Raw genomic sequence first — 13,672 nt, forward strand, 5'->3', positions numbered from 1 at the left:
TAAACCTAATAACTGGTTGTGCCCAACTTGGCAGCAAAAACTGCGGTCAAGTGTTTGCAATAGCTTGCAATAAGTGTTTCACGTGACATTGGAGGAATTTTGACACACTTTTTCTTTCTTCTTCTTTTTTTAAGCCATTCAGAGGTCGAATTGCTGATGTGTTTTGGATCATTGGTCTTTTCCATAGCCCAGGTGAACTTGTCCTTCAGTGAGTCTCATCAGGATTTTCTGGTAAAGAGCAGAACTCATGGTTATAACAATTACAGCAAGCCATCCTGAAGCAGCAAAGCAACCCCAGACCATCACACTACTACCACCACCACCATGTTTGACTGTTAGTATGAATTTGGAAGGTTCATACTGGTCCAAGTTTTCTCCTTTTGTGGAAAATCGCTCTCAGTATGGTTCACTGGAGTCCCAAAGCCTTAGAAATAACTTTTTCAAACCTTTCCATACAGACAGATGTCAGTTTGCTTCCCAGCTGTCCTTGAGTCTCTTTAGATCGTGGCATAATGTGTTACTTTTTGAGATCTTTTAGCCTACTTCACTTTGTCAGACAGGTTCTGTTTAAATGATTTATTGAACACCTTATGTCAGCCAAAAATTACAAAAAGATTACAACGCACTATAGTTATCTCCTACAACATAAAACAGTCTCCAGTATACAGGCTTACAGACCCAACAAAGCTAACACCGTCTAATAATTCTTTAAAGAAAAAAAAAAAGAGACTTCTTAAAAAACTGTTTATGTTCAGTTATAAAAACACAGGAAACAACCTCTGAATTATCAGCTGTAGATATCATTATTCTGCTTTTCAGATAAAAGAAGGCACGTCTGAGTCAAACACAATCAATATGAACTTTACCCTGTTCTGTTCTGTATCTGAATTATCACCAAGTCCCAGGGTAAAGTCCAGCAACTGGGTCAAACACAAGCAGCACGAACACTAATACAGTGTGTGACACCAAAACAGCCCCAAAAACATCAGGCTGAGAGACGAGAAGGGAAGAAACTAACCAGCATGGATACAACATCTTCATTCATCAAGTAAGTGACAAATGAGTTTTAACGTACCAGTTAGTACACTGCTGCTGTCTGCAGCTTGATACGATCGTAAAACAGGCACAAGTAACTTAATGATTCGACAGGTGTTCCCAAAAATGTACAGTACTGTGAGTTATGTAAGACTGAGGTATGAAAAAAACTTTTTTCTCATTTCAGATTAAAATGTTTAAGAAAAACCGTAAAATAAAATAAAAGCAGGTAAAATCAGTGTGACAATGGAAGAGTGGAATTGAGAGGATGATTTAATGTAAATAAAAATACAGATGGTGCATAAAATAGAAATAACAATAAATAGGGAAGGTATGTGAAAATGGTCTCTATCACACAAGGATCAAACTCACATAACAGTTTGACTCACGTTAAGTACTTTGTGTAAATAACAAAACTAAAAACGGCTCAATGCAATTTAGTTGATAGATTTTGGGGTCATGTTTGGGTAATATCAGCTTGTTAATATAACCTACTGGGACACAAAACCAGCATCCTCTCAGATAAAAGTCAAACATTTATTAAAGAGACCCTTCTATTATTTTCAAACCTTTTTTTGTCTCGTCTGTCCTCAGGTCTGTAACCAAGCGAGTGTGGTCCCCGACACAGAGACCTTTCAGAGTGTGCTGTCACAACAGGAACACCAGGAAAGGTGTCACGGCCGGGACGCTGGAGGAGCTGAAGGAGAGGGTGAGAGTGACTGAGGAAAGGTTCTCAATAGGGTGAAAATATTTTCAGCCAAAAATGTCAAAATAAAATAGAAGATTAAGAAATCTATTAAATTTGAAAAAAGAGAAATAAGCTTTTAAAATTATAAAATTAATTAATAGGGCGAATGATTTCAATGTGGCAATAAAAGAGGATTAAATAATCTTTTAGAAGATAGTTCATTACCTTAAGGCCATGACATCATCTAAAAACATGATATCATAATCTATAATTTTTGTATAGGATCACATGAAGTCATTAGTCAAATATTCACTGCCTTTGCCTGCAGAATATAAGAGGGCCAAACTGCATTTCCAAACGCCAGCTGAATATCAGCTATGTGTACAACAGCTCCACCTAGAGGCTGATCAAATGCATTTTTTCTTGCCAATTGAGTGCCATAAAAACTGGTTTATGAACTGATGACCATGGTATTAACAAAGGCTAAGACTAAGTCCTTAAGATGGCATGGAAATGTTTCCATTCAAGTCCATATCATGTTGAATTATTATTTAATGCTAATAAATGATTAAGAATGAGGTTTGTTTTTTTTTTTACAGCTGGGAAGTAAATATCACTAATTCATATTCTCTGTATATGACTGCTTACTGTCCTCATACTGACAGGTATGCCAGGCGTTGCTGCTCTCGCTGTCTGCTGTGTCTCTGTCTCTGGTTTGTGAGGATGACGGTACAGAAGTCGACTCTGATGAGTTCCTCATGACCCTACCCGACAACGTCATGCTCATGGCCCTGGAGCCTGGACAGACGTGGAGATCACAACAGGTGGGTTTGACCGCAGAAGCTGTGTCTGGGTTTAGGGTGTGCTTTTTGTCTCTTGGTGACAGTTTTCTAATCTCTCTGATGCCCCCCAGGGTGCAGTTGTGCCCAAAGCTCAAGACCACAACAAGTCACGTACTGGGAGAGACATAGCCCGCGTCACCTTTGACCTTTACAGGATGAGCCCCAAAGATGTGTTTGGCTCATTGAATGTGCAGGCCACATTTCAAGGCCTGTACTCAGTGAGCGCTGACTTTCAGTGTCTTGGGCCCAAGAAAGTTCTCAGGTAAGCCAAGTGAAAAGGTTAGGAGGGTAATAAAGGTTCATTTGCATATGTAGTGCTGTGCAAGCTTTCAGTGGCAGAAGAAAAATTCAGTCTTTTAGCATCAATACAGACTTTAGTTTGCACTTAATACAAATGAACGGACAGAACTTTAGTAGCAATAACTTTAACACGTCACATTGGACTCTATAAAACTTTGGTATACAGAGGAGTTCACAGTCAACTCACTGACTGTAAGACGCCCAAATCATCACCACCTCCACCACCGTGTTTCACAGTTGGTGTGAGGTGTGTTTGCTGATAGGCTGAGTTTGGTTTTCTTTAAATGTGGTGCTGGGCATCTCCACTTTGTTCTCATCTTAAAGGACATTGTTTCAGATGTTCTGTGGATTGTTCAGATGCAATTTTGGCTTGGGCATCAAGGCTTAGGCTCACAGACCTGTTCAGTCTTTTTCAAACTCCACTGTCATTAACTTTAATATTTGACATCATAACTCAGACCTGTAGAGTCTCAGCTGTAGCTACTGCGATTTTGCAGTTTCTCCGAGCATTGCATGACCTGACCCTGAGGTAAATTTGCTGGGATGTTGCATGGTGTTATCACACAGACCAGCAGACTGCCAGAACTTCTGATTCTCAGTTAACAAAATGCATTTGATCAGCAGCACCACAATAATTCCTATGGAAGTAGTAAGGGTGCAGTAAGTTACCTGGTTTCCTGCCTGCTCTGGCTCCAGCCTGTGTTATGTACTTCAAATACATTTTAATAGTTAGGTGGAGTTCAGCTGATCCACACGATAAATTTTATTACACAAATTTATTTTGATTTTTCTGATATTTCTTGATTTTATACTCCCAGATTAGTACCTCAAATAATAACAGTATAACATCTGAATAAAAGGACACTAAAGAAATACTCGTGTATAAGTCTCAGTTTTCTACAGATTTTGAATTATTTAACTTTAAACTTTAAAAGAGGATAAGAGAAATAGCAGCTGTCACTCACAGCCAGCTATTAAAAGCTTAACGATCACATTAGATGTTTCTGGTTCAGGCCGAAGAATCTGCACTGACCTTTAATCCTGATAACACTGTGCTGTTTCCAGAGAAGTGCTGCGTGTGGCCTCCACCCTTCTTCAGGCTGCTGGACACCTGCTTCTCACGTCTGCCACCATGATCCGCCGCATCATCGAAGGCGCAGAGCTCTGGCAGCCGCAGAGGGCGGAGTACGCAGCCAGATGGAACTGAGATGGACCCGTTTGCATGAAACCTAAAGTAATGAGGTCTTTTGTGTGACTGCTGGACCTGTTTGAGAGCCTCTCAATTTACTCTAACCCTTCAGTACCTACAGTATTGGAAAATTATGTTTTACCTCCTTAAGAAGAGGAAAAAGAAAGCACCTTGTTAAGAGAAACATCTGCTGAGGTAGCATCTGTAAATATTAACTGTGATTGTATGAATAGATGTCGTATTTTTGTAATCATATTTCAGGTTTAAAACTGATTTTTAATACTTTTTGCCTCTAACAAAGCAAGATTTAGTAAGATAGCTGGCTAACTTGTGAAATATTACCCACTTAATATCTTTCACAGCAGGGCCAGACCAGTAAAACTCCTGCACTGAGGTTTAACTGCACATTTAATCCTGGACATAGTATGTTATTATAATAAAAAGAAGCGCTCTTTGGGTTTAAATTGTAAGAAATAAAAGTGTAAAATAAGAGAAACTTCTGGTAGCTCATTTTCTAGACTGTCTTTAAGTATAAAACTGAACCTAACCTAAATAAAATTGTTGTTAATTAGCAGAAAATGAAAGAAATGTACACAGTGGTGAAAAAATAACTTCTCTGTCATTTAGCTACTAATTACTTTGGTTTAGTATGAATGACCTGCAGAGCTCTTAGTAGGAAAACATGTAAAATTTAGTGAAAAGCCCAAAATCTACACTCTCCTTCACAGTTTCAGTCCAGGACTGAAGTCTTTATTGGGCCGATTCTTTGCCCCGGGCCTTATGTTTGACACCACTGTTTTAAAGTGTCCAGTGTTGGTGTAATTTAGTGTGGATTACATGCTGAAACATATGTCTTCTTTCAAACATCCCTGTGTTTTCTGTCTGCACTGAGGAATAATTTGTGTTTTGCTGTCACTAATCAGCTGAGTCCTGCTGGAAGAGCAATAAAAGTGCTTTTATTAAGACAGTGAAAACAGCTGCATAGCATAAACAGACTAAAACTGCACCTAGAATCCGAATGAGGATCTTTTGAACACACTAACTAAAACAGCAGGAAAAACATGGAATCAGGGGGTCTGTCTAACATGGGACCTTGATAAACAAGTTGACAACTGCCTGAAGAACAGATGAACTAAAAAACGATCCAGCTGTGTTTTTATATGAGCCATAAGAGCTGTTGTGCTATTTCTACTCTGGAGGGATCTTCACATTTTTCTCCTCGCTGTAGCCTTTGTTCCCTTCGAGCATCATAATCCAGGAGTTAATGTTATTGGGCAACTTTACTTTAGTCATCGCGTTCATGTACTGCTGATACATGATGTTGCCCAGTACCTGATGGTGCTGCTCCTCATTCATCCAACGAGGCCTCCCTCTCTTAATGAAATAGCGCATGTCGGCGAACCACTGAATGACCGCCAAGCGTGGCACACCGACCAGCCTTGCCAGCCGGCTGTACTGCTCCTTGTCTGGGTACTGGCATTGCAGGAACGCCATCTTCATCATCGCCAGCTGGGCCGGCGTCTTGTAGTGGAGCCGAGTAGTAGGTGTAGGCTCTGCGGAAGAGGGGGTGTTTTTCACTTCGATGAGGGCCTTTAGTTTGTCAATATCTGTGATGAAAACGCTGTGGTCCGGCTCTGCTTGCAGATCTGCACCCTCGATTTCTTTTTTCTCCCTGAAGTCGCTGTCTATGGTAGAGCAGGGATCGCCGGCTCTCTGCAGCAGACGTGTCTGGTTGTCAGGCGCTGGAGATGCATCAGAAGTTTGGTTTTCAGCCTGGGGGCCGAGCAGAGAGCTGGGAGCCGGAGGTGCATTACTCTCCTCTTGCATGCAACTTTTGATCACTCTTGGTTTTTTTCTTTTTCTGCCACGACGCTTGGGGCATTTTTCTCCCCCGCTTTCCACTTTATCCATCATCTCCTCCTTATCACGCTTCATGATCTTCTTTCCCATCTGGTCTGTTGCTGTTGTCTTTTTTCGTTTTTGCGTGCTGCTTTTTTTCTCCTTCACTGGTTGCTCCTTCATGTCTCTCTTCAACTGCTCATTAACATTTGCACTGTCTCCTCTCACTCCTCTTCCCTTTGCATTCCCACCAGTTGCTTTCACTTTTCTCTTCTCTCTTCCATCCTCTATTACTTCTCTCTCCGTCCCGCCTTGAAGCTCCTTCTTTTCCTGACTTGAGTTGAACTTCCTTTGGACCTCACGGATGTCTTCATAGTCCCAGCTGATGCCGTAGCGGAGCCTCTGTGCCATGAACCACGCCTTCACCTGGTCTGGGTGCAGGTGGCAACTCTCTGCCAGTTCGGCGGTCTGTCTGTGTGTTAGGTAGGGAAACCTGTCAAAGGCCTCGTCCAGCTCCGCAGCGCCGTGTATCTGTGAGTCGATCTGGTGCGAATGCACCCACACAAGCTTCCTACTCTCAGAGATCAAGGGGAAACACACCACACTGCTCTGGTTCATGCCGTTAGCCATGGGGGTAGGGCTCATGTCTGAGAAAGCTGGAGTTTCTTCACGAGTGCCAGGTGGTTTCTGACCGAGTCCGAGGAGCTCTTCATCAGCAAAGTGCCTCATCTTACTCATCTGTGGTGATGCACTCCTGAAAACAGCAGACAGAAACATGTACAACTAAATAAAATACTCTAAGGCAAAAATTACTGAGCAGGATTTTCCCAGTGCCTGTGATGAAGTATCTGATTTCTTAGATATTTGATTTGTTAATCGTGCACTTCCGGTAAGCAGCAGCCAGGTGCTGATAATCAAATGCACCTGATTAATGAGTTATCAGCAGGCATGAGCATGTCTATAAAAGCAGAAGTTTTGGCAGTTTAATGGTCTGGAGCATTCAGATGTGTGTTGACATAAAGACTCAATCTTCCCAGGAGAGGGCGTCCCAGCAAATTCACAACAGGATCAGACCATGCAATGTTCAGAGACACTGCAAAAAAACCAAAGAGCTCCATCTCAGGCTCTACAGGTCTCAGTTAGCACGATTAATGTTAATGTTCATGACATTATTATTAGAAAAAAAAACTGAAAAAGTATGGCTTGTTAGAAAGGGTTAAGGGAAAAAACTCTTCTGTCTAGAGCAGGGGTGGGCAATTCCAGGCTTCGAGGGCCAGTGTCCTGCAGGTTTTAGATCTCACCTTGGGTTAACACACCTGAATCACATGATTAGTTCATTACCAGGCCTCTGGAGAACTTCAGGACATGTCGAGGAGCTAATTTAGCCATTTAAATCAGCTGTGTTGGTTCAAGGATGCACCTAAAACCTGCAGGGACACCGGCCCTCGAGGCCTGCTCACCCCTGGTCTAGAATGAACATGGCAGCAGATCTGAACAAAACCAGAACACAAGCAACGAGGAATATCCCAAAATTTCTCCACAGCTATGTGAGAAACTGATAAGATACAGAAGACGGCTAGATAGATAGATCCCTCGGGTAGGTTCCTCCAGGAAAATGTCTATTGCCCAGTATTTTGACTATTGTCAGTCTATTGCACAGTGATTAGTTCTTAAGATGAATAGTCCAATATCTTTGTTTACATTATGAATAGGCATTATAAGGTGTTATAGATAAAATTTTAAATTTTTAAAAATGACCTGCTTTGTAAGCATCCTTATAACTCTGCATTATTGTATGTAGTCTGTGTTTCACATTATAATCAATCCAGTCCTTTTGGCCACTTAAATGTCTTGATATTAGTGTTATATTATATTTCTTGTTTTTTATACCAGATTTTTGATGTCAATGAGACATTTTGCCCACATAAACAAAAGATATATAAAAGTGACTTTGCCAAAGAGTGGCTGCAACTTCTACATGCTGGCAGGTCTTTTCTTACTCGCTTACATAATGGCTTTTGATCATTCATTAGAGACACATTTGATAGATGATAGGTCCACAAAAGTTTAATATCAGAAATCACTTTTTGGCAGATGATCACCATTTTCACCGTGGTGCTGCTAAAGTTGTTTCACAAACTTAATGGTGCTGTGTAATTTATAACAGCTGGTTATTTTATATATATTTTTTTAAAATATTAATTATAAAATTAACTCATACCTGGAGCTCAATTTATTCCCCTAAATTAGTAGTACCTCAAGAGTAAGACATAAGACGTAAGAGTAAGAACTGAACATATTAAATACAAACATCTTTAAGTTTAATACTCTAAATGTTAATTTTAATCCTTTTGGTTTCAGTGATTTAATGCCCAACAAAGTAAGGTTACACCCAAACTGATTCCTGTTAATTACGTATTACTTTAATTAATTAAATATTACTTATTGTTTAATACTTTTAGCTAATTAACTAAACAAAGTCTAGCTAACTTAGCTAGCTAACTTTAGCTGGCTACACTTTGATGTTAGCTTGTTATATTCTGACTGGGACTGACCTCTCTAACCCGGTTATGAGTAACACACAGTGATGTTAAAAAGTACTGGTTACCTTCACTGTTCACCCCGTTGCTTTATCGGAGCACTGCTGCCTGTTTGTTAGCACTAGCGGTACGTTTAAGGCTAACTTCGGTGCACAGGTGTAGTTAGCTTAATAAAAGTATTTCCTGGGTTTACCTTGCATTCATAAAACTTTGGCGCCCGCCAACCTTGAGAAACAACGTCAGCTCCTGTCTGATGTTCCCTTTGAAAACTGTCCGAAATATACAATAAAAAGGCGAAAAAATAATTTACAAATTCTTCCCCGAAGTCACTGGTCACATCATTAGGAACACATTGTTGTTTGGCTCATGACAGAGGTTATACATGAAATGTGATAGACTTACATTCACTTTACATATAAGGTACATCTGGGGTGCTGACCATTTTCAATCTCCCAAATGAAATGTTCTTAAATCATTTTTTTTCCCCGATTTTAATTTATTAAATGAGAAAACAAAACAAAATTAATTTTTGTCTCGATGACACCCCACAAAGATTTTGAGCCAGAAATACACCTGGTTTTAATAAATATCCCATTTAAAAATATTAACTGGGACAGAAAGAAGGCAGGAAAACTGGGAGAAAAATTGCAGTAAATGGTCCCATATTCAGTCCTCTGCAACAACCTTATGGCACATGGTTTACCTGCTCAGCCAGGTGGGCTATGCTAGGAATTTCTTTTTTAATACAGTTTTAAGAAATGATATGAAGTAACTGCCCTTGTGGCCTAACCCTGGCCACAAAGGTCAATCATTTCTTAGCTGACATACGTTTTATTTAGGTGAGGTGTTTATACTTGTAACTGTGTATTTATTTTGCCTGTGTTAAACAATTTCATATTTTTTGACAGATTTTTTTTATGGGAGTGTGAACATATAGGATTAGGTTGCTACGATAAGAATTTATAGCTGACACTGGGTTATTTCTGAGTAAAGTATACCGGTGAGGACGGAGTGCAGCTCAAACTATCACATCACACTGGGGTATGCACACTGATCAAAGCTTTTTCATTTCTGAATCTTTGGAAACAAGACCAATTCCTGTCAAAATCTTCTTTCTTCTAAAGCATGTCTGACAGCATACAAACAAAAAGGAGAAGAACAGATCCACAAACTATCCTCTGTGACATGTGTGCAGAGGACAGGAAACCAGCAAAGAAGACGTGCATGAAGTGTGAGATCTCCATGTGGGTCCAGCACTTCCAACCTTTACCACCACTTGAAAAGGTGGAGGTGTTGTGGAACTTTGATGCCTCCTCACTGTCCTTCTACTGCAGAACCAGACAGCACCAGAGGGAAGAAATAATAACTATTGAGATGAGCCTGAACAACAAGGAACTGACTCCATTTGTACGACTGGGAAAGGGAAATGTCCAAAACACGACCCAGAGGCAAGAATGGAAGTGCTCATGTGGGAAAGTTTACTACAGGGATGGTAATGGATCCAGAAATAATATGTCCCGCTTTTCTTCCCAGGCTAATTGTTCTTGTGGAAAAATGATTGGTGGTCCATGTGTCACAGACATGATTTGTAAACTCTGTTAATTCAAACTCTGCTGATCATTTAGTCATTTTCTGTCCCTGTATGAATATCAATGTAACTGACTGTCTTTCACATTCATAAACTGTGAAGAAATTGTTTTAGCTTCAGTGATTAACTTGTTGTGCGATGTATCACATATGAAAGTAATGTAAATTTAAAAAGTAAAACAATTTTGTTTTTTTATGTAATTTTAATTTGTTAATTAAAATATTCTTAGCTCCAGTGTTTGCTTTAAATGTCGCAACAAATTCTTTTAGTTTGAACCGTTTCTACTTTATTTCACCTGCAAGTTGAAGACGTGTGTCTCCATCTGCAGGTGGTGCTCTCACATTGTACACACAGCTCTTTGGTCTTATTATCGACAACAAAGAAACAGCTGTTGTTTTATACAATGTAAATGATCTGATAAATAATAAAGTGAGTATACTTTTAATATATACAATGCTTTACATATCTGATTAACTGAAGCGAGAACATTGCATTTTCATTTGTGTTAATTGGACAAAAGAAAGTTACTGAATTTGCCAGTTTATTAAGTACACCTTTGTCAGTATAAAAGTAAAGCAAATCAATCTGCATTCTATTGGTTTTAATTAGTTTCAATATTGAAAACTGAAAAGACTGAGAGACCAGGCTGCAAAATACTACGGGTCTTATATAAGGACACAAAAACGAATAAGTTTTTTTCTCATTAGATAAGAGCAGGCTCATTGTTTCACAGTAACCTGGAGGCACATACAGGGAACTATTGTTCTGCCATAAAGGTTTATAATCTACAGGCAGGGCGGTCAGTTTCCAACAATCTGATAAATACAGTTGTTCAGTGCTGACAGGAATCCTGCCTCTAACATCAAAGCCTTTAAATAATCACCAGGTATTGTGACTTTACATTAAAAATGTTTTTCCTCTTTGTTCTACATGATAGAAAATAAGGGCAGCTGAACGCCAGTGAATGAATGTCATCCATAAGCTACATTATGGTAAATTAACAGTATTTTAATGTCAGCACAACAATGGAAAAATTGCTCTGTGGATTTCGTAATTCCATGTAAGTCCATGTCTTTTCTACCCTAGCACAAAAGTGTGTTTGCCAATCAAACTCTGATCATTTTTTCTAACACGTCCATATTTCTGCAGTTAAACTTGCCTGACTCTGCCTGTTCTCTATTTGTTTTAGCAGTGCAAAGTGCAAACTAACTTCCAGATGACCCAAACTGTTGTACGGTGCTACTGGATTTATAAATAAGTGAGAGACCAGGCTAGAAAACACTTCTGTTCATTGAACTGGAGTCAAACAAAGAGCAGCAGAGATTCTTTCAGGACTGAATGAGATTCAACAAGTCAGATCAGGAGATCCAGATTTAAATAAACATCTAAAAACAGCTGTTCTGTGTGAAAGAGGAAAGAAAACCAGCAAAGAAGACCTGTATGAAGTGTGAGAACTCCAGTATCCTCTTTGTTTCATTTAATGATGATGCTTATTTTGGAGCTAAATGAAGATGTGGTTCTGTACAAACATATGAAGTGAGAAAATGTGAATATTAAATAGCTCCTAAAATCAATCTTGTGCTAATTATTACTGGCTTATTGCTGCCTGGATTTTATAGATTGCTTATTCAGTGTTTTAACATTTTGAGTGTTTCCTGTCAATCTTGGAGGAAATTAAACTGAATTGCAAACATTATAAAACAGCTGCAGTCACATTTGTCTGACTCCACCCCTTCAGTGTGGAGTTTTCAGAGAATTGAAAGTGTGGTGCAGCACTCCTGAGCAGACTAAACACGGTGATCAGAAACTCGCAAGAAAAGAGCAAAACTCAGGAGTTCATCAAATTCCAAATTTTTTCTAAAAGAGAGTTGACAAGGACTTTATTCAACACTGAATTATACTCAACAAATCTAAGGAGGACCTCCTGCTGGAAAACATGTCTGACAGCATACAAACAAAAAGGAGAAGAACAGATCCACAAACTATCCTCTGTGACATGTGTGCAGAGGACAGGAAACCAGCAAAGAAGACGTGCATGAAGTGTGAGATCTCCATGTGTTTCCAGCACCTCCAGGCCCACCTGACCACACCTGTGTTACTGCAGACTCATCCTCTGACTGAACCCATGGATTTATGTGGGAACACCAAATGTTCTCAGCACGGCAAGCTCCTGGAGTACTACTGCTTGGACGACATGACCTGTGTGTGTGTTTCCTGCGCCATTGAGGACCAGCACCGCCTACACAATATGAAGACCTTCTCCACAGCCCACAAAGAGCTCCTGGAGAAGCTGAAAGCTGAGCAGCTGATCTTACAGGAGAAAACAGACGATGAGAATGTGAGTCTGGAAAAGTGGGAGAAGAGTGAAAGAGAGAAGCTGGGTCGCTGCAGTGTGCGTCTGATTGAGGCTGTGACTAAGCTGCGTGACATCTCTCTGACCAGCGTCCAGAGCTCAGTCTCTGCTCGTATGGTGTCCCTGAAAACCAGCAAGAGCAGCATGAAAGCAGCACAGAAGGAGAAGGACACCTTCAGATTCCTGCAGATGTATTCTCAGGTGCATCAGGATGTGGAGAAGGCCAAAGCTGTGGATCTGAGTAAAGGGCTGGAGCCGGGCAGCCATCGGGACAAACTGGTTGAGGAGATGAGACAGAATGGGGAGAAGATGGTGAAGCAAGCGTCTCAGTTCTGGGGATCATTGCTGACTCTAGTTGATCCTGAACACCACCAGGAGCTTGTTCCCACTGGTTCACACCTGATCTTTGAGCCACAGTCTCTGGGTCCTGGCATGTCGCTGTCCAAAGACAACAGGAAGGTTTTCCACAACAGCTGGCTGGGACAGTGCTGTGCAACTCTTCTAATCTGTAGTACCAAGAAAGCCAGCAGCTTTCAGAGGTGGGTGGTCAGTCTGCCTGAAGAGTCTGATTGGACGATTGGTTTATGTGATAAAAAGTGTGCAAAGAATTTGAAGGATGGAGCTGTGTATGGACTGTGCTGGGAGGATAAGCAGCTCAGCAGCCTCACAACAAAGAGATGTAATACAGTTTCCCATGTTTCAGATAGATCATTCAGAATGGATGAATGGGAAGAAACACCTCTGATTAAAACAGTGAAAGAATACATGGTGTCTTCATTATTAATCACATATCAGGGGGAGAATGGAGAAGAACCTGTACCACGACCTGAAAAGGTGGAGGTGTTGTGGAACTTTCCTGCCTCCACGCTGTCCTTCTTCAGCAGAACCGGACAGCACCAGAGAGAAGAAATAATCACAATGAAGCTCAAAGCAAGCGTCAACATCCAGGACCTGACCCCATTTGTCCAACTGGGAAAGCAAAATATTGATGGCACGACCCAGCAGCAGGACTTGAAGTGTTCATGTGGGAAGGTTTACTACTGGGATGGTAACAGGTACCGGAATCATAGTTCTGGCTACTCTTACCAGTCTACTTGTTCCTGTGGAAAAGTTATTGGTGTCACAGAGATGGTTTGTAAACTTTGCTAACTGGGGCTCTGTTTTTTTTTTTTTTTTTAACCAGATGGATATAAATTTAAGTGACGGATGAATTCAGTGAGGAATCTTCAGTGATGAATTTGTGAAATGCAAACTTTCAGTGAACAAAATTCAAACCAAACTTAAAATGTATATTCACT

At 40.4% G+C, this 13,672-nt stretch overlaps 3 protein-coding genes across 7 annotated transcripts in view; 2 read left to right on the plus strand and 1 right to left on the minus strand.

Annotated features, from left to right (window-relative positions):
- Nucleotides 1-905: 905 nt before the first annotated feature.
- Nucleotides 906-4,544, plus strand: cideb (cell death inducing DFFA like effector b). The gene is made up of 5 exons (XM_040045094.1): nt 906-1,048; nt 1,630-1,744; nt 2,389-2,547; nt 2,637-2,827; nt 3,931-4,544. The coding sequence occupies exons 1-5, from the start codon at nt 1,023-1,025 to the stop codon at nt 4,070-4,072; spliced, it is 633 nt and encodes a 210-aa protein (XP_039901028.1). The 5' UTR covers nt 906-1,022; the 3' UTR covers nt 4,073-4,544.
- Nucleotides 4,545-5,018: 474 nt separating this feature from the next.
- Nucleotides 5,019-8,929, minus strand: homezb (homeobox and leucine zipper encoding b). 3 transcript variants are annotated; one of them, XM_040045067.1, is made up of 2 exons: nt 8,836-8,929; nt 5,019-6,647 (listed from the first exon to the last, which is right to left on the minus strand). In XM_040045067.1, coding segments are annotated over exons 1-2 (1,407 nt in total). In that variant the 5' UTR covers nt 8,838-8,929; the 3' UTR covers nt 5,019-5,242. The 3 variants fall into 3 exon arrangements, with proteins under 3 accessions (XP_039901001.1, XP_039901002.1, XP_039901000.1); XM_040045068.1 differs by lacking the exon at nt 8,836-8,929 and adding an exon at nt 8,502-8,799; XM_040045066.1 differs by lacking the exon at nt 8,836-8,929 and adding an exon at nt 6,818-7,145.
- Nucleotides 6,772-13,672, plus strand: part of si:dkey-183c6.9 (tripartite motif-containing protein 34) — a 36,184-nt gene continuing 29,283 nt past the window's right edge. The window contains exons 1-3 of one of the 3 annotated variants that reach the window (XR_005697717.1): nt 7,304-7,490; nt 9,558-9,677; nt 9,768-10,188. The gene's annotated coding sequence lies outside the window, so the exon portion shown is untranslated. Of the gene's footprint in view, nt 6,783-7,303; nt 7,491-9,557 lie in introns of those variants that run through there. The other 2 variants (XR_005697718.1, XR_005697719.1) reach the window with 2 other exon arrangements.

This window comes from Simochromis diagramma, unplaced genomic scaffold (assembly GCF_900408965.1).
Source record: "Simochromis diagramma unplaced genomic scaffold, fSimDia1.1 OVJJ01000590.1, whole genome shotgun sequence".
NCBI lineage: Eukaryota > Metazoa > Chordata > Actinopteri > Cichliformes > Cichlidae > Simochromis > Simochromis diagramma.